Genomic DNA, 21,301 nt, shown 5'->3' with positions numbered 1-21,301 from the left:
CAGAATGGGAGAAAATATTTGCAAAAGAAGCAACTGACAAAGGATTAATTTCCAAAATTTACAAGCATCACATTCAGCTCAATATCAAAAAAACAAACAACTCAATCCAAAAATTGGTAGAAAACTTAAATAGACATTTTTCCAAAGAAGATATACAGATTGCCAACAAGTACATGAAAGGATGCTCAACATCACTAATCATTAGAGAAATGCAAATCAAAACTCCAATGAGGTATCACCTCACACCACTCAGAATGGCCATCATCAAAAAATCTACAAACAATAAACACTGGAGAGGGTGTGGAGAAAAGGGAGCCCTCTTGCACTGTTGGTGGGAATGTAAATTGATAGAGCCACTATGGAGAACATTATGGATGTGCCTTAAAAAACTAAAAATAGAGGAATCCTATGATCCTGCAATCCTGCTCCTGGGCATATATCTGTAGAAAAACATGGTTTAAAAGGATACATGTACCCCAATGTTCATTGCAGTGCTGTTTACAATAGCCAAGACATGGAAGCAACCTAAATGTCCATCGACAGATGAATGGATAAGGAAGATGTGGTACATATATACAGTGGAATATTACTCAGCCATTAAAAAGAATGAAATAATGCCTTTTGAGGCAACATGGATGGACCTGGAGATTATCATACTAAGTGAAGTAAGTCAGACAGTGGAAGACAAATATCATATGATATCTCTTATATGTGGAATCTAAAAAAAGTGATACAAATGAATTTGTTTACAAAATAGAAACAGATTCACAGACTTAGAGAACAAACTTATGGTTACCAGTGGGGAAGGGTCGGGGGGAGAGATAGACTGGGAGTTTGGGATTGACATGTACACACTGCTGTATTTGAAATAGATAACCAAAAAGGACCTACTGAATAGCATAGGGAATGCTGCTCAATATTCTGTAATAACCTAAATGGGAAAAGAATTTGAAAAAGAATAGATACATCTATATGAATAACTGAAACACTTTGCTGTATCCCTGAAACTAACACAACACTGTTAATCAATTAAGCTCCAATATAAAATGAAAAAAAAATTTTATAGTGGGCAGAAGAACTAAATAGACTTTTTTTCCCAAAGGAGACATACAGAATGCCAACAGGAACATGAAAAGATGCTCAACATTGCTAATCATCAGGGAAATGCACATGAAAACTGCAACGAGGCATCACCTCACACCAGTCAGAATGGCCATCACCAAAATATCTACAAATAATAAATGCTGGAGAGGATGTAGAGAAAAGTGAACCCTCCTACACTGTTTTTGGGAATGTTATTTAGTGCAGCCACTATGAAGAACAGTATGGACGTTCCTCAGAAAACTAAAAATAGAGCTACCACATGATCCAGCAATTCTGCTTCTGGGTATACATCTGAAGAAAAAGAAAACACTAATTCAAAAAGATACATGCACCCCAATGTTCACAGCAGCATTCTTTGTAATAGTGAAGATATGGAAGCAATCTTAGTGTCTATCAACAGATGAATGGATAAAGAACAAGTGTCATACACACACACACACGCACACACACACACACAATGGAATACTCCTCAGCCATAAATAAGAGTGAAAATTTGCCATCTGCAACAACATGGATGGACCTGGAAGGTATTATCCTAAGAGAAATAAGTCAGACAGAGAGAGACAAATACTGTATGTTATCACTTATATATGAAATCTAAAAAATAAAGAAAACTAGTTAATTTAACAAAAAATATATACTCACAGGTATAGAGAACAAACTAGTGTTTACTAGTTTGGGGGAGGTATAAGATAGGGGTAGGGGATTAAGAGGTACAAATTATTAAGCATAAAATAAATAAGCTACAAGGATATAGAGTACAGCACAGGGAATATAGCCAATATTTTATAATATATATAAATAGAGTATAATCTTTAAAAATTGTGAATCACTATGTTGTACACCTAAAACTTACATAATATTGTAAATCAACTATACCTTGATAAATAAAAAAATTCCATCAGAATATCATTAGATAAAAAAATATCTCCAGACATTGTCAAATGTGTCCTGCGGGTGGGGGAATATACCCCCAGTTGAGAACCACTGGTTTAAAGGCATGGTAATGTTGTAGTTAAGAGCACAGTTTTTACACAATTATGTATGAATCAAGACTCTTTTTCTTACTGGCTTCATGACCTTGAGCAAATCCCTTCACTTTTCTGAACCTCATTTTCCTCTCTTCTGTAAATGGGAACAACGAGGCCTGGTTTAGGGTTGTTGTAAGGATTTAATGAGATCATGTATATAAAACACTCAATACATAGTGGCAATAATAATGTGCTAATATTATTAACCATTATTAATTAACAAAGATTGCAATTTCCTAGGAAATGGTGAATGAGGAAAGGAGGTGGTTTCTTAAAGGTATACTCAGAACTAACTTTTTAATTGCCCCTACTGTCATAAGAGAATTCAGCTCTTCCCATTTGCTAGTAGTCCTCACCTTCAAAGATAAGAGGGAGTATTAAATCTTTCTCTCAAAGATTCCATAGCTAATTCTGGAAAGGCAGGATACTGAGCTCTATACTATGGAATCTGTATAATCTATTTTGGGGTAAGGGTCTCTGAGATTTCTATCTATGTGTAGGTGCAATCAAACTCCAACCCACCCCTTCTCTAGAAGTCAGCTCTCTAAATATCAAAGAGATGAGAAGCGTCTTACCGTAGAATTACACCAGAGACACTGGAAATCTTGAAGTCTCTGATAACTGCCACAGTTCTCGTGACATACTGCGCACTGAGAACTGACAGATATGTTTCCTTCTACCCACTGATGGGGCATAGTTTTCTGAAGGATAAAAAGAGACAAGAGGTAGAAGTTAGAGATATAAGGAGAGGAAGGGCCAGCTGGAATAACTATACTACCCCATGGAGGACACTAGACAACCCCAAGGAAGTTTTCCATCATCCTTCCCTCCCCACTCCCATGCTAGTGACAAATGACAGGTGGGAGTTGTGGGGGAGGCTTTCATTCTTCTAGATTTGTTGGATCATAAGCCTGGGAATGAAGCCTACTTGGGTTGTCTGGAAACAGGAAGAAGTCTTCCTTCCCCTGTGTGTCATGACTGAAGGGGAGATGGAAAAGGGTGATTATGAGAAAGCATGGCTGGTACTCACTACTTCATCTGCAGGCATGAGGAGGTCATCAGTAATGGATAATGTATTCCATTTGCAATCTTTGCTTGCTCTTAAAGCACATAATCTGTGAGACTTTACTTTGCACACTGTGAAAGAGGAAGAAAAAAAGATGGATGTGAATCAGGTGACAATGAAGATTCTAACTTCCTTCCCTAAGCTGCTCTAAAAGTTAGTACCTAGATGCATCTAAGTAGTTGTGACTTAACTCCAAAGGCTTATTTTCCATATATTTCAGTTTCTTTGTATTCTTCCCAGCCAAATTTTCTATTACCTGACTTGAATTGAAATTGATGGTAAGAATGAGGTGATTTCTATTTTTCCAAACCTGTGACTGTACTGTCCAATCCTCCCAGACCCAACCCTCCCTTTTGATTAATGAGAATTCCCCCTCATGCCAGTTTCCTCCCGTCTCCTTTCCCCTGTCTGTTAAGTGTCAGGGTTAACCTTACACTAGAATCAGTGACCTAGTGTGAGTCAATGATACTAAAGTCTCATGAGCTCCTTCACACCCATCTCCACCCATTGAGCTCCACTTCCTAAAGGAATCAGAAATGTACCTTCACAGATGATAACATTTCGAGATAAGGCAGGAATGGTCCCCCGACAAACATTGCAGTGCTGGGTCCGGGGACTGTGGCTTGAGTACCAATAGTGCATTCCAACAAGAAAAGGGTTGTTTTCTGCTGCAGGTATCTAAAATAAATCAAAGAGAAGAAAGAATAGAGAGTTAATCACAGAGATGGATTAGGGAAGGCCAGAAGATCTGAATGCTAAGGCTGAAATGGCCAGCTACATAAGGTGTCAGAGCATGTGAAGAGGAAGAATCAAAGTTGAGCCAATGCTTAACAAATCTCCCATCTCTGTTTTTTCCCAGTGGTTTTAAAAAGGGAAAAGGAATGAGGGGGTGCTAGATCCTGGAACAGGGACTGAAGGCAGGAGTGATGATCTTTATACTCCTTGGCTAAACCATTTCATTGGTTTAGCCTAAGCAAAATTAGTTCTGTTAATCTTGGCCTTGGCCCTCTTTGAGTAGTCAGCAAAAGGAGGTTGTGAGTAGGAAATTCAGTGATATCCAAGCCCTCTTGCCAGGCAAGAAAGGGAGGAGGCAGGGCTCTGACTCTAGGCTAAGGAATGCTTGTCAGGCTTTAGCTACCTCTTGGAGATATACATTACCCTTCCTGGACCTGCTGCTGCCAAGTGAGGAGAGCATTGCATTGCTGGGACAACAGTTTCATTTCAGAGGCTTCTGGTCCCAGTATTCTTTTCTGAATAACATGCTCTGACTGCCTATAGCAATTTCCTGGTTAATCAATTTAATTTATTCAAAATTCATTAAATTTTTACTGAGTAACTGCTATGTGCTTGGCACTTTTCAAGGCACTGATGAACAAGATAAAGTCTCTGCCCTCATGGAATGGCATTCTGTTTGGTGTCCTCTTTCATGGTATTCAATTTGACATTTACTATTAACCTCCCTATAAATGCTACATTTGTTTATCACAGCCTGACTCTCATGACTGTGGGCTGGCACAGGGCATACCAGAAACTAGTTTTGGGGTTAAAAGGGGAAGGGGAGGAGTGGGCACCAAAAACTTCCAAATTTGTTCTGGGCGTGCATTCCACAGGACACTTCCACCTTTTCTATAATTCCTGTGAATGTCTGATCTCTTCCTTCTCTGCCTTCCTCTGGAATGTAGACATAAGCATATGCATTCAGCTTTTTATTCTGGATGTTATAATCAGTTGGGTGTGTAAAGGCATAAGACTTTAAAATGAACTATATATTCTTCCTGACGCTAGCTGATACTGGTCCACTAGAGAGAGAGACAGAGAGAGACAGAGAGGGAAAGAGAGAAAGTGCTATTGAGGGATCTGCCATATTTAGTGTTCAACCTTGATCAATTTATAGGAATTCATCATCTAAAACATAGCTTGTACATGGTATTCCCTGATCCCTCCTTCCCCCTCTGGCATGCCGTTTATGTGCTAAGCTGCTGTTGGAATGACCAGGAAGCTTCTGGAAGGAAAAGCTACTTTGATGCACTAAAGGCTCACCAAGTATGGAGTCACTTTGTGATTGTATTATTTTTTGCATACTGAAACCCTGGCAAAGTTCCAAGAAGATCAAAGTAGAGAGTGGAGAGTCCTGAGGAAGTGACATAGTCTTGGCTTTGACATGCTGAGCAACTAGCACCTTTCTACTTCCCACTAGATTATAACTTTACAAGTACCTTCCTTCCTTCCAACCTCCTTCTTTCCTCCAATAATTACTAAGAGCGACTTTGTGTCATCTATAAAGCTAGGCACTGGAGATTCAGAGATGAATCATCCATAGTTCTTGCCCTCACGGAGCTCATAGTCTACTGTAGGAGACAACTTCCTAAACAGATGACTCCAGTGTAGAGTGAAAAGTGAGCTCTCCTATAATGTTCAAGATTCTACAGGACAAATGGAAGAAATGATGAACTCTGCCTGGGTGGAATATTGAATGTCATGCTCCAATTATTTACAGAATATAAAAATATATAAAATGGACATTGCTTTGGTTCAGCAGTGGAGGAGGTGGGATTTTTATTCCTTAAGTGCATCCTATTGTATAAGAAAACTTTGGTGCATACCACCCTGGATGAGTACATGTTGTATGCTGAATTGTGTCCCCTGCCAAAATATGTTCAAGTACCTGGTACTGTGAATGTGACCTTATTTGAAAATAGAATCTTTATAGATATAAACAATTTAAGATGTTGTCATAATGGATTAGTGACTGGTGTCCTTTCCCTCTTTTTTTAAAATTAAAAAATTTTTTTAACATCTTTATTGGAGTATAATTGCTTTACAATGGTGTGGTAGTTTCTGCTTTATAAAAAAGTGAATCAGTTATACATATACATATGTTCCCATATCTCTTGCCTCTTGCATCTCCCTCCCTCCCACCCTCCTTATCCCACCCCTCTAAGTGGTCACAAAGCACCGAACTGATCTCCCTGTGCTATGTGGCTGCTTCCCACTAGCTATCTATTTTACGTTTGGTTATGTATACATGTCCATGCCACTCCCTCACTTTGTTCCAGTTTACCCTTCCCCCTCCCTGTATCCTCAAGTCCATTCTCTAGTAGGTCTGCGTCTTTATTCCCGTCTTGCCCCTAGGTTCTTCATGACCATTTTTTTGTTTGTTTTTTAGATTCCATATATATGTGTTCGCATACGGTATTTGTTTTTCTCTTTCTGACTTACTTCACTCTGTATGACAGCCTCTAGGTCCATCCACCTCACTAAAAATAACTCAATTTCGTTTCTTTTTATGGCTGAGTAATATTCCATTGTATATATGTGCCACATCTTCTTTATCCATTCATCTGTCGAAGGACATTTAGGTTGATTCCATGTCCTGGCTATTGTAAATAGAGCTGCAATGAATATTTTGGTACACAACTCTTTGAATTATGTTTTTCTCAGGGTATATGCCCAGTAGTGGGATCACTGGGTCATATGGTAGTTCTATTTTTAGTTTTTTAAGGAACCTCCATACTGTTCTCCATAGCGGCTGTATCAATTTACATTCCCACCAACAGTGCAAGAGGGTTCCCTTTTCTCCACACCCTCTCCAGAATTTATTGTTTGTAGATGTTTTGATGATGGCCATTATGACCGGTGTGAGATGGTATCTCATTGTAGAAGAGGGAAATTTGGACAGACACAGGAGAGACATCATGTGATGATATAGGCAGAGATTGGAATGATGTATCTACAAGCCAAGGTATGCCTGCAATCACCAGAAGCTAAGAAGAGGCAAAGAAGGATTCTCTTCTAGAGCCTTCAGAAAGAGCACAGTCCTGCCAACACTTTGATTTTGTACTTCTAGACTCCAGAACTGTGAGAGAAGTATCTTAATTCACCCAGTTTGTGGATTTGATATGGCAGTCCTGGGAAACGAACACAGTATGTCATTACAGGCCTTTCTATTAAGTGACACAGATTAAAAATTGACTTTGAAGACAGATGAAGAACTGTGGCATGTATACAAACCACTGATCTCTGAATGTTAAGGCTTTTAATGTGTGGTTGTTGGGTTTTATGTTTGATTTTTATGCTCTCTAAAATACATAGGTTAATACATTCATGCAGAGATCATCACTCCAATCTGATTCTTCACTGTTTTAGAGCAGCTAAGGCTATTTTCTCCATCTCCTGAATCCCTTTCAGTATAATCCAGAACCCAGATAGGTTCATTAATTATTTGTCTATTCATTAAAGGAGATCTTGTCAGTCCAGGTGTTTGGTAAACTCTAAAACACTGTTAAAGCGTGAGGACTTAATAATACTAAGTATTTTCAAAGTGCATAAAAGTCTCAGGAAACATCCCATAAAGCACAAAATCTTCTAAAGATGTGTTTCCTTAAAAGAATCTTGTTTGGGATGATTTATTTGATGAAAGGCTGTGTTTAGATAAAACAAAACTAGTGGTTTGTACTGTAACTTGAAGCCAACTTCTTTGTTATATCAAGGTTTTGGAAACTACAGAATGTTAGGGCCTCCCAGGTTGGCCATTGGTAGGGTGACCATATCATCCAAATCAGGACACTTTGAACAGTGAAAGGGGGAGGTATAGTATGTAATTATGCTGGAACAATAAGTGTAAATTGTGTTCATCCTGAGAAAACCACTAGCCATGGAGATGCTACACATGAGCTAGAGAGTCATTTATCCAATTTGAATCTATTTGTTGATCTATACAGCCTAGTTGTCTGGCTTAGTACCACTTAGTTGCCTATCGGGCTACCACATACTCACAAGGGGTGGGGACTAGAGGAGAGAAAAGATAATTAGGTAAAATTTAAGATGTCTTTCCAAGAGCACGGATTTAGAGTTAGGAGAGCTAAGATCTCAATTCTGCCACAATAAATTACGTGATTTCAGGCAAGGCAACTGAACACCTCTGAGGTTTCTTTCTCACCTACTTAATGAAATCTTAGAATCATAAGCTTTTCAAGTTGAAAGGAATGCTTGAATTCATCTAGTCTACCCACCAGAAAAACTAATTTTCTTTTTTAAATTGAATTTTAAAATTGAGGTACATTTGACAATTAAAATTGTACATATTGAATTTAATGATTTGATATACATATGTAGTGAAATAGTCACCACAATCAAGCTAATTAACTTACCACCTAGGATAGTTACCACTTTCTTTCCTTCTTTTTTTTTTGTATGTGTGTTTAGAGCACTTAAGATCTTCTCTCTTAGCAAATTTTAGTATAAAATAAATGATTGTTACTTACGGTCACATTGTTGTACATTAGACCTCCAGAACTTATTCTCCTGCATAACTGAAACTTTGTACCGCTTAACCAACATCTCCCCATTTCCCCCTCTCCTCAGCACTTGGTAACCACCATTCTTCTCTCTGCTTCTAGAGTTCCAACGATTTTAGATTCCACATATAAATGAGAACATACAGTATTGTCTTTCTCTGTTTGGCTTATTTAATGTAGCATACTTTCCTCAGGTTCATCTGTGTTGTTACAACTGGCAAGATTTCCTTCTTTTTATCAGGCTGAACAATATTCGATTGTATTTGTGTATGTATATATCTATATCACATTTTAAAAATCCATTTTATCCATTGAGGGACAGTTAGGTTGTGTCTGTATCTTGGCTGTTGTGAATAATGCTGAAAGAAACATGGGAGTTCTGATATCTCTTCAAGATGCTGATTTCATTTCCTTTGGATATATACCCAGAAGTGAGATTGCTGGGTCATAAGGTAGTTATATTTTTAATACTTTGAGAAACCTCAGTACTACTTTCCATAATGGCTGTACCAATTTATAGTCCCATCAAAAGTGCACAAGTTTTCTGTTTTCTCCACATTCTTGCCAGCACTTGTTGTCTCTTGTCTTTTTTTTTTTTGCCATATCACACGGCATGAGGGATCTTAGTTCCCCAACCAGGGATTGAACCTGCACCCTCTACAGCGTAAGCTCAGAGTCTTAACCATTGAACTACCAGGGAAGTTCCTCTTTTTTGCTTTTCTTTTGTTTTTCTTCTTTTTTAATTTGAAGTATAGTTGATTTACATATTGTGTTAGTTTCAGGTGTACAGCAAAGTGATTTAGTTATACATATATATATATTTCAGATCTTTTAAAAATAATTATATATTTTTTATTTTAGCAAAGATTCAGAATATATCTCTATAAGAAAAAAGAGTTACATCATACAATCTTTTGAAAATATACATTCATATATTGGTTTTGTCCTATGATTAATTTGATTACTAAAAGTTGTAAAGTGCAGCTAAATTTGAGAGCCAAGTTATTAGTAGTTAAAGACTGATTTGCTTTTTGTAAATTGAGGTATAGTTGATTTACAATATTGTGTTAGTTTCGGGTGTACAGCAAAGTGATTCAGTTGTATATTATATATATGTTACATATAATATATATATATTCATTCTTTTTCAGATTCTTTTCCCATATAGGTTATTACAGAATATTGAGTATAGTTCCCTGTGCTATACAGTAGGTCTTTGTTGGTTATCTATTTTATATATAGTAGTGTATATATGTTAATCCCATACTTCTAATTTATCCCTCCCCACTCCCTTTCCCCTTTGATAACCATAAGTTTGTTTTCTATGTCTGTGAGTCTGTTTCTGTTGTGTACACAGATTCGTTAGTATTGATTTTTAGATTTCACATATAAGTGATACAATATTTGTCTTTGTCTGACTTACTCCACTAAGTGTAATATCTTTAGGGCCATTCATGTTGCTGCAAATGACAATCTTTCATTCTTTTTTTATGGCTGAGTAATATACCAATGTATATATATCTCACATCTTCTTAAGCCAATAGTTTGTTGACGGACACTTGGGTTGTTTCCATGTCTTGGCTATTGTAAATAGTGCTGCTATGAACATTGGAGTGCATGTATCTTTTCAAATTAGAGTTTTCATCTACCCAGGAATGGGACTGCTGTGTCATATGGTAGTTCTATTTTTAGTTTTTAAAGGAACCTCTGTACTGTTTTCCATAGTGGTTGCACCAATTTGCATTCCTTTCAACAGTGTAGGAAGGTTTCTTATTCTCCAACCCTCTCCAGCATTTATTATGTGTAGACTTTTTGATGATAGCTATTCTGATGATAAGAGCCATTTTAACAAGGGTGAGATGATATCTCATCGTGGTTTTGATTTGCATTTCCCTAATGATTAATGGTGTTGAGTACTTAACTTTTTATCCATTTTTATGTCTTCTTTGGAAAAATATCTATACAGGTCCCTCACCAATTTTAAAAACAGATTATATGTGGGTTTTTTAAACTATTGAGTTGTAGGTGTTCCTTATGTATTTTAGATATTAACCTCATATCAGATATATAGCTTGTAAATATTTTCTCCCATTTCTAGGTTGCCTGTTCACTCAGTTGATTTAGCTTGATGTAATCTCACTTGTTTATTTTAGTTTTTGTTCCTTGTGCTTTTGGTGTCATATCCAAGAACTCATTGTCCCAGTCAATGTCAAGAAGGTTTTTCTCTGTTTTATTCTGGTAGTTTTATAGTTTTAGGTCTTACATGTAAGTCTTTATTCAGCCTGAGTTGATTTTTTGTACATGGTGTGAGGTAATGGTCTAATTTCATTCTCCTGCATGTTGATATCTAATTTTCCCAACACCATTTATTGAAGACTACCCTTCCCCAATTTTGTGTTCTTGGCCCCCTTCTGAAAATCAGTTGACTGTAAAAGCATGGATTTATTTCTGTGCTCTCTATTTTGTTCCATTGGTCTGTATGTCTGTTTTTATGCCAGTACAATATTGTTTTGATTACTATAGCTTTATAATGTATGTTGATATCAGGAAGTGTGATGCCTCCAGCTTTGCACTTCTTGCTCAAAACTGCTTTGGCTATTTGGGGTTGTTTTTGGCTCCATATGAATTTTAGGATTGCTCTTTCAATTTATGTAGGGAATACCATTGGATTTTGATTGGGATTGTATTAAATCTGTAGATTGCTTTGTGTAGTATGGGCATTTTAACAATATTAATTCTTATGATCCATGAACATGGGATGTCTATCCATTTATCTATGTATTCTTTACTTTCCTTCATCAATGTTTTATAATTTTCAGTGTATGTTTTTCACCTCTTTGTTTAAGTTTATTACTAAATATTTTATTCTTTTTGTTGCTATTGTGAATGGTCTTATTTTCTTAACTTTCCTTTCAAATAGTTCATTGTTTGTGTATAGAAAACTGAGTGATTTTTTGTATGTTGATTTTGTACCCTATGACGTTACTGAATTTTTTTGTACCCTATGACTTTACTGAACAATTATTTTGTTCAGTCTTTAGGTTTTTCTACATATATGATCATGTTGTCTGCAAACAGAGACAATTTTACTTCTTCCTTTCCAGTTTGGGTGCCTTTTAATTCTTTTTCTTGCCCAATTGCTCTGGCTTGGATTTCTAGTACTATGTTGAAAAGAAGTGGTGAGAGTATGCAGACTTGCCTTGTACCAGATCTTAGAGGGCAAGCTTTCAGTTTTTTTCCCATTAATTATAATGTTGTCTATGGGCTTTTCATATATGGTCTTTATTGTGTTGAGGTAAGATCTTTCTATACTTACTTTGTTGAAAGGTTTAATGATGAATTGGTGTTGAACTTTGTCAAATGCTTTGCTTGCATCTATTGAGATGATCATGTGGTTTTTTTCTTTCATTTTGTTAATGTATTGTAAGACATTGTTTGACTATGTATATTGAAATATTGTTGCATCCTTGGGATAAATCCCTCTTGGTTACAGTGTATAATCCTTTAAATGTGCTATTGAATTCGGTTTCCTAGTATTTCATTAAGAATTTTTGCATCTGTGCCTCTGAGGTGGGAGAGCCGACTTCAGGACACTTGCCCACGAGAGACCTCCTAGGTCCACATAATATCAAATGGCGAAAGATATCCCACAGATCTCCATATCAATGCTAAGACCCAGCTCCACTCAACAACCAGCAAGCTACAGTGTTGGACACCCTATGCCAAACAACTAGCAAGATAGGAACACAACCCCACCCATTAGCAGAGAGGCTGCATAAAACCATAATAAGGTCACAGACACCCCAAAACACACCACCAGATGCGCTGCTGACTACCAGAAAGACAAGATCCAGACTCATCCACCAGAACACAGGCACTAGTCCCCTCCACTAGGGAGCCTACACAACACACTGAACTAATTTTAGCCACTAGGGGCAGACAGCAAAAACAATGGGAACTATGAACATGCAGCCTGTGAAAAGGAGACCCCAAACACAGTAAGTTAAGCAAAATGAGAAGACAGAAAAACACACAGTAGATGAAAGAGCAAGGTAAAAACCCACGAGACCAAACAAATGAAGAGGAAATAGGAAGTCTACCAGAAAAAGAACTCAGAGTAATGATAGTAAAGATGATCCAAAATCTTGGAAATAGAATGGAGAAAATACAAGAAACATTTAACAAGGACTTAGAAGAATTAAAGAGCAAACAAACAATGATGAACAACACAATAAATGAAGTTAAGAATTCTCTAGAAGGAAGCAAAAGCAGAATAACTGAGGCAGAAGAACGGATAAGTGGCCTGGAAGATAAAATAGTGGAAATAACTACTGCAGAGCAGAAAAAAGAATGAAAAGAATTGAGGACAGTCTCAGAGATCTCTGGGACAACATTAAATGCACCAACATTCGAATTATAGGGATCCCAGAAGAAGAAGAGAAAAGGAAATGGACTGAGAAAATATTTTAAGAGAGTATAGTTGAGGGACAGAGGGGAAGATGGCAGAAGAGTAAGACGTGGAGATCACCTTCCTCCCCACAGATACACCAGAAATACATCTACACGTGGAACAACTCCTACAGAACACCTACTGAATGCTCGCAGAAGACCTCAGACCTCCCAAAAGGCAAGAAACTCCCCACGTACCTGGGTAGGGCAAAAGAAAAAAAGAAAAAACAGAGACAAAAGAATAGGGACGGGACCTGCACCAGTGGGAGGGAGCTGTGAAGGAGGAAAGGTTTCCACACACTAGGAAGCCCCTTCGCAGGCGGAGACTGCGGGAGGCGGAGGGGGGAGCTTCAGAGCCCCAGAGGAGAGCAAGCAACAGGCGTGCGGAGGGCAAAGCAGGGAGATTCCCGCACAGAGAATCAGTGGCGACCGGCACCCACCAGCCCAAGAGGCTTGTCTGCTCACCCGCTGGGGCGGGCGGGGCTGCGAGCTGAGGTTCGGGCTTTGGTCGGAGTGCAGGGAGGGGACTGGGGTTGGCTGCGTGAACACAGTCTGAAGGGGTTAGTGCACCACGGCTAGCCGGGAGGGAGTCCGGGAAAATGTCTGGAGCTGCCGAAGAGGCAAGAGATTTTTCTTCCCTCTTTGTTTCCTGGTGCGCGAGGAGAGGGGTTTAAGAGCGCTGCTGAAAGGAGCTCCAGAGATGGACGTGAGCCGCGGCTAAAATCACGGACCCCAGAGACGGGCAGGAGACGCTAAGGCTGCTGCTGCCACCACCAAGGGGCCTGTGTACGAGCACAGGTCACTATCCACACTCCTCTTCCGGGGAGTCTGTGCAGCCTGCCACTGCCAGGTTCCCGGGATCCAGGGACAACTTCCCCGGGAGAACGCACAGCGGGCCTCAGGCTGGTGCAACGTCATGCTGGCCTCTGCTGCCGCAGGCTCGCCCCACACTCCGCGCCCCTCCCTCTCCCCGGCCTGAGTGAGCCAGAGTCCCTGAATCAGCGGCTCCTTTAACCCTGTCCTGTCTGACCAAAAATCAGACGCCCTCCAGTGACCTACACGTAGACGCAGGGCCAAATCCAAAGCTGAGCCCCTGGGAGCTGTGAGAACAAAGAAGAGAAAGGGAAATCTCTCCCAGCAGCCTCAGAAGCAGCGGATTAAAGCTCCACAATCAACTTGATGTACCCTGCATCTCTGGAATACACGAATAGACAACGAATCATCCCAAATTGAGGAGGTGGACTTTAGAGCAAGATTTATGATTTTTCCCCTTTTCCTCTTTTTGTGAGGGTGTATGTGTATGCTTCTGTGTGAGATTTTGTCTGTATATCTTTGCTTCCACCATTTGTCCTAGGGTTCTATCCGTCTGTTTATTTTTAAAATTTTTTAAATAATTAATTTTAATAACTTTATTTTACTTTACCTTCTTTCTTTCTTCCTTCCTTCCTTCCTTCCTCTTTCTTTCTTTCTTTCTTTCTTTCTTTCTTTCTTTCTTTCTTTCTTTCTTTCTTCCTTCCTTCCTTCCTTCCTTCCTTCCTTCCTTCCTTCCTTCCTTCCTTCCTTCCTTTCCTTCCTTCCCTCCTTTAGACAACGAATCATCCCAAATTGAGGAGGTGGACTTTCAGAGCAAGATTTATGGATTTTTCCCCTTTTCCTCTTTTTGTGAGGGTGTGTGTGTATGCTTCTGTGTGAGATTTTGTCTGTATAGCTTTGCTTCCACCAGTTGTCCTAAGGTTCTATCCATCCCTTTTTTTCTAAATAATTATTTTGTAATAATTGAATAATTTTATTATATTTTACTTTATTTTATTTTACTGTATCTTCTTTCTTTCTTTCTTTTTTCCTTCCTTCCCTCCTTCCTTCCTTCCTTCCTTCCTCTCTCCCTCCCTCCTTTCTTTCCTTTTTCCTTCTTTTCTTCTTTCTTTCTTTCTTCCTTCCTTCCTTCCCTCCTTTCTTTCTTTCTTTCTTTCTTCCTACTTCTACTAATTCTTTCTCTCTACTTTTTCTCCCTTTTATTCTGAGACGTATGGATGAAAGGCTCTTGTGCTGCAGCCAGGAGTCAGTGCTGTGCCTCTGAGGTGGGAGAGCCAACTTCAGGACACTGGTCCACAAGAGACCTCCCAGCTCCACATAATATCAAGCAGAGAAAATCTCCTAGAGACCTCCATCTTAACACCAGCACCCAGCTTCACTCAACAACCAGCAAGCTACAGTGCTGGACACCATATGCCAAACAACTAGCAAAACAGGAACACAACCCAACCCATTACCAGAGAGGCTGCCTAAAATCATAATAAGTACACACACACCCCAAAACACACCACCAGACGTGGACCTGCCCTCTAAAGAGAAAAGATCCAGCCTCATCCACCAGAACACAGGCACTAGTCCCCTCCACCAGGAAGCCTACACAACCCACTGAACCAACCATAGCCACCGGGGACAGACATCAGAAACAACGGGAACTACGAATCCGCAGCCTGCAAAAAGGAGACCCTAAATGCAGTAAGATAAGCAAAATGAGAAGACAGAAAAACACAGCAGATGAAGGAGCAAGATAAAAACCCACCAGACCTAACAAATGAAGAGGAAATAGGCAGTCTACATCAAAATGAGTTCAGAATAATGATAGTAAAGATGATCCAAAATCTTGGAAATAGAATAGAGAAAATGCAAGAAACATTTAACAAGGACCTAGAAGAACTAAAGATGAAACAGACAATGATGAACAACACAATAAATGAAATGAAAAATACTCTAGATGGGATCAATAGCAGAATAACTGAGGCAGAACGGATAAGTGATCTGGAAGATAAGATAGTGGAAATAACTACTGCAGAGAATAATAAAGAAAAAAGAATGAAAACAACTGAGGACAGTCTCAAAGACCTCTGGGACAACATTAAACGCACCAACATTCGAATTATCGGGGTTCCAGAAGAAGAAGAGAAAAAGAAAGGGACTGAGAAAATATTTGAAGAGATTATAGTTGAAAACTTCCCTAATATGGGAAAGGAAATAGTTAATCAAGTCCAGGAAGCACAGAAAGTCCCATACAGGATAAATCCAAGGAGAAATACACCAAGACACATATTAATCAAACTGTCAAAAATTAAATACAAAGAAAGCATATTAAAAGCAGCTAGGAAAAACAACAAATAACACACAAGGGAATCCCCATAAGGTTAACAGCTGATCTCTCAGCAGAAACCCTGCAAGCCAGAAGGGAGTGGCAGAACATACTGAAAGTGATGAAGGAGAAAAACCTGCAACCAAGATTACTCTACCCAGCAAGTATCTCATTCAGACTTGATAGAGAAATTAAAACCTTTACAGACAAGCAAAAGCTGAGAGAGTTCCACACCACCAAACAAGCTTTACAACAAATTCTAAAGGAATTTCTCTAGGCAAGAAACACAAGAGAAGGAAAAGACCTATAATGATGAACCCAAAACAACTAAGAAAATGGGAATAGGAACATACATATCAATAATTACCTTAAATGTAAATGGACTAAATGCTTCCACCAAAAGACACAGATTGGCTGAATGGATACAAAAACAAGACCCATATATATGCTGTCTACAAGAGACCCACTTCAGACCTAGACACACATACCGACTGAAAGTAAGGGGATGGAAAAAGATATTCCATGCAAATGGAAACAAACGAAAGCTGGAGTAGCAATTCTCATATCAGACAAAATAGACTTTAAAATATGACTATTACAAGAGACAAAGAAGGATGCTACATAATGATCAAGAGATAGATCCAAGAAGAAGATATAAAAATTGTAAATAATTATGCACCCAACATAGTAGCATGTCAATACATAAGGCAAATATTAACAGCCATAAAAGGGGAAATCGACAGTAACACATTCATAGTAGGGGACTTTAACACCCCACTTTCACAAATGGACAGATCATCCAAAATGAAACTAAATAAGGAAACACAAGCTTTAAATGATACATTAAACAAGATGGACTTAATTGATATTTATAGGACACTCCATCCAAAAACAACAGAATACACATTTTTCTCAAGTGCTCAAGGAACATTCTCCAGGACAGATCATATATCTTGGGTCACAAATCAAGCCTTGGTAAATTTAAGAAAATTGAAATTATATCAAGTATCTTTTCGGACCACAATGCTATGAGACTAGAAATCAATTACAGGAAAATATCTGTAAATAATACAAACACATGGAGGCTAAACAATACACTACTTAATAACCAAGTGATCACTGAAGAAATCAAAGAGGAAATAAAAAAATACCTAGAAACAAATGACAATGGAGACACGATGACACAAAACCTATGGGATGCAGCAAAAGCAGTTCTAAGAGGGAAGTTTATAGCAATACAAGCCCACCTTAAGGAACAGGAAACATCTCGAATAAACCTAACCTTGCACCTAAAGCAATAGAGAAAGAGGAACAAAAAACCCCCAAATTTAGCAGAAGGAAAGAAATCATAAAAATCAGATCAGAAATAAATGAAAAAGAAATGAAGGAAACAATAGCAAAGATCAATAAAACTAAAATCTGGTTCTTTGAGAACATAAACAAAATGGATAAACCATTAGCCAGATTCATCAAGAAAAAAAGGGAGAAGACTCAAATCAATAGAATTAGAAATGAAAAAGGAGAAGTAACAACTGACACTGCAGAAATATAAAAGATCATGAGAGATTACTACAAGCAACTCTATGCTAATAAAATGGACAACCTGGAAGAAATGGACAAATTCTTAGAAATGCACAACCTGCCAAGACTGAATCAGGAAGAAATAGAAAATATGAACAGACCAATCACAAGCACTGAAATTGAAACTGTGATTAAAAACCTTCCAACAAACAAAAGCCCAGGACCAGATGGCTTCACAGGCGAAATCTATCAAACATTTAGAGAAGAGCTAAAACCTATCCTTCTCAAACTCTTCGAAAATATAGAAGAGGGAAGAACACTCTCAAACTCATTCTACGAGGTCACCATCACCTTGATACCAAAACCAGACAAGGATGTCACAAAGAAAGAAAACTACAGGCCAATATCACTGATGAACATAGATGCAGAAATCCTCAACAAAATACTAGCAAACAGAATCCAATAGCATATTATAAGGATCATACACCATGATCAAGTGGGGGTTATTCCAGGAATGCAAGGATTCTTCAATATACCCAAATCTATCAATGTGATAAAACGTATTAACAAATTGAAGGAGAAAATCCATATGATCATCTTAATAGATGCAGAGAAAGCTTCCAACAAATACCAACACCCATTTATGATAAAAATCCTGCTGAAAGTAGTCATAGAGGGAACTTTCCTCAACATAATAAAGGCCATATATGACAAACCCACAGCCAACATCATCCTCAATGGTGAAATACTGAAAGCATTTCCACTAAGATCAGGAACAAGACGAGGTTGCGCACTCTCACCGCTCTTATTCAATATAGTTTTGGAAGTTTTAGCCACAGCAATCAGAGAAGAAAAGGAAATAAAAGGAATCCAAGTCTGAAAAGAATAAATAAAGCTGTCACTGTTTGCAGATGACATGATACTATACATAGAGAATCCTAAAGATGCTACCAGAAAACTACTAGAGCTAATCAATGAATTTCATAAAGTAGCAGGATACAAAATTAATGCATAGAAAACTCTTGCATTCCTATACACTAATGATGAAAAATCTGAAAGTGAAATCAAGAAAACACTCCCATTTACCATTGCAACAAAAAGAATAAAATATCTAGGAATAAACCTACCTAAGGAGACAAAAGACCTGTATGCAGAAAATTAGAAGACACTGATGAAAGAAATTAAAGGTGATACAAATAGATGAAGAGATATACCATGTTCTTGGATTGGAAGAATCGACATTGTGAAAATGACTCTACTACCCAAAGCAATCTACAGATTCAATGCAATCCCTATCAAACTACCACTGGCATTTTTCATAGAAGTAGAACAAAAAATTTCACAATTTCTATGGAAATGCAAAAGACCCCGAATAGCCAAAGCAATCTTGAGAACGAAAAACGGAGCTGGAGGAATCAGGGTCCCTGACTTCAGACTCTTCTACAAAACTACAGTAATGAAGACAGTATGGTACTGGCACAAAAACAGAAAGATAGATCAATGGAACAGGATAGAAAGCCCAGAGATAAACCCACGCACATATGGTCATCTTATCTTTGATAAAGGAGACAGGAATGTACAGTGGAGAAAGGACAGCCTCTTCAATAGGTGGTGCTGGGAAAACTGGACAGCTACATGTAAAAGAATGAGATTAGATCACTCCCTAACACCATACACAAAAATAAGCTCAAAATGGATTAAAGACCTAAATGTAAGGCCAGTAACTATCAAACTCTTAGAGGAAAACATAGGCAGAACACTCTATGACATAAATCACAGCAAGATTCTTTTTGACCCACCTCCTAGAGAAATGGAAATAAAAACAAAAATAAACAAATGGGACCTAATGAAACTTCAAAGCTTTTGCACAGCAAAGGAAACCATAAACAAGACCAAAAGACAACCCTCAGAATGGGAGAAAATATTTGCAAATGAAGCAACTGACAAAAGATTAATCTCCAAAATTTACAAGCAGCACATGCAGCTCAATAACAAAAAACAAACAACCCAATCCAAAAATGGGCAGAAGATCTAAATAGATATTTCTCCTAAGATACACAGACTGCCAACAAACACATGAAAGAATGCTCAACATCATTAATCTTTAGAGAAATGCAAATCAAAACTACAATTAGATATCATCTCACACCAGTCAGAATGGCCATCATCAAAAAATCTAGAAACAATAAATACTGGAGAGGGTGTGGAGAAAAGGGAACCCTCTTACACTGCTGGTGGGAATGTGAATTGGTTCAGCCACTATGGAGAACAGTATGGAGGATCCTTAAAAAACTACAAATAGAACTACCATATGACCCAACAATCCCACTACTAGGCATATACCCTGAGAAAACCAAAATTCAAAAAGAGTCATGTACCAAAATGTTCATTGTAACTCTATTTACAATAGCCCGGAGATGGAAACAACCTAAGTGCCCATCATCAGATGAATGGATAAAGAAGATGTGGCACATATATACAATGGAATATTACTCAGCCATAAAAAGAAACGAAATTGAGCTATTTGTAATGAGCTGGATAGACCTAGAGTCTGTCACACAGAGTGAAGTTAGTCAGAAACAGAAAGACAAATACCGTATGCTAACACACATATACGGAATTTAAGAAAAAAAAATGTCATGAAACACCTAGGGGTAAGACAGGAATAAAGACAGAGACCTACTGGAGAACGGACTTGAGGATATGGGGAGGGGGTAGGGTGAGCTGTGATAAAGCGAGAGAGAGGCATGGACATATGTACACTAACAAACGTAAGGTAGATAGCTAGTGGGAAACAGCCGCATAGCACAGGGATATCAGCTCGGTGTTTTGTGACCACCTGGAGGGGTGGGATAGGGAGGGTGGGAGGGAGGGAGACCCAAGAGGGAAGAGATATGGGAACATATGTATATGTATAACTGATTCACTTTGTTATAAGGCAGAAACTAACACACCACTGTAAAGCAATTTTACCCCAATAAAGATGTTTAAAAAAAGAGAGAGAGTATAGTTGAAAACTTCCCTAATATGGGAAAGGAAATAGTCAATCAAGCCCAGGAAGTAAAGAGAGTCCAATACAGGATAAATCCAAGGAGAAACATGCCAAGACACATATTAATCAAACTGTCAAAAATTAAATACAAAGAAAAAATATGAAAAGTAGCAAGGGAAAAACAACAAATAACATACAAGGGGATTGCACAGGAGGAGCTTCAAGAAGGTGGAAGAGTAAGATATGGAGATCACCTTCCTCCCCACAAATACGTCAGAAATACATCTACATGTGGAACAACTCCTACAGAACACCTACTGAATGCTGGGAGAAGGTCTCAGAACTCCCAAAAGGCAAGAAACTCCCCACGTACCTGGGTACGGCAAAAGAAAAAAGAAAAAACAGAGACAAAAGAATAGGGACAGGACCTGCACCAGTGGGAGGGAGCTGTGAAGGTGGAAATGTTTCCACACACTAGGAAGCCCCTTTGCGGGTGGAGACTGCGGGTGGTGGAGGGAGGACGCTTCAGAGCCATGGAGGAGAGCGCAGCAACAGGGGTGCAGAGGGCAAAGCAGAGAGATTACCTCACAGAGGATCGGTGCTGACCAGCACACACCAGCCCGAGAGGCTTGTCTGCTCACCTGCCGGGACGGGTGGGAGTTGGGAGCTGAGGCTCTGGCTTCGGTCAGATCCCAGGGATAGGACTGGGGT

The 21,301-nt window shown here is 38.6% G+C and overlaps 1 protein-coding gene across 1 annotated transcript in view; it reads right to left on the bottom strand.

The window, feature by feature from the left end:
- Positions 1 to 21,301, bottom strand: part of DGKK (diacylglycerol kinase kappa) — a 158,474-nt gene that overhangs the window by 65,017 nt on the left and 72,156 nt on the right. Inside the window, exons 5-7 of the mRNA XM_030846711.2 lie at positions 3,744 to 3,879; positions 3,169 to 3,272; positions 2,711 to 2,836 (exon numbers count right to left, since the gene is read on the bottom strand). Of these exons, the coding sequence (XP_030702571.2) occupies positions 2,711 to 2,836; positions 3,169 to 3,272; positions 3,744 to 3,879 (366 nt within the window). The remainder of the gene's footprint in view (positions 1 to 2,710; positions 2,837 to 3,168; positions 3,273 to 3,743; positions 3,880 to 21,301) is intronic.

Source organism: Globicephala melas, chromosome X, assembly GCF_963455315.2.
Source record: "Globicephala melas chromosome X, mGloMel1.2, whole genome shotgun sequence".
Lineage (NCBI taxonomy): Eukaryota > Metazoa > Chordata > Mammalia > Artiodactyla > Delphinidae > Globicephala > Globicephala melas.
The sequence above is the reverse complement of the archived record's forward strand: the minus strand, read 5'-3'. Positions and strand labels throughout refer to the sequence as shown.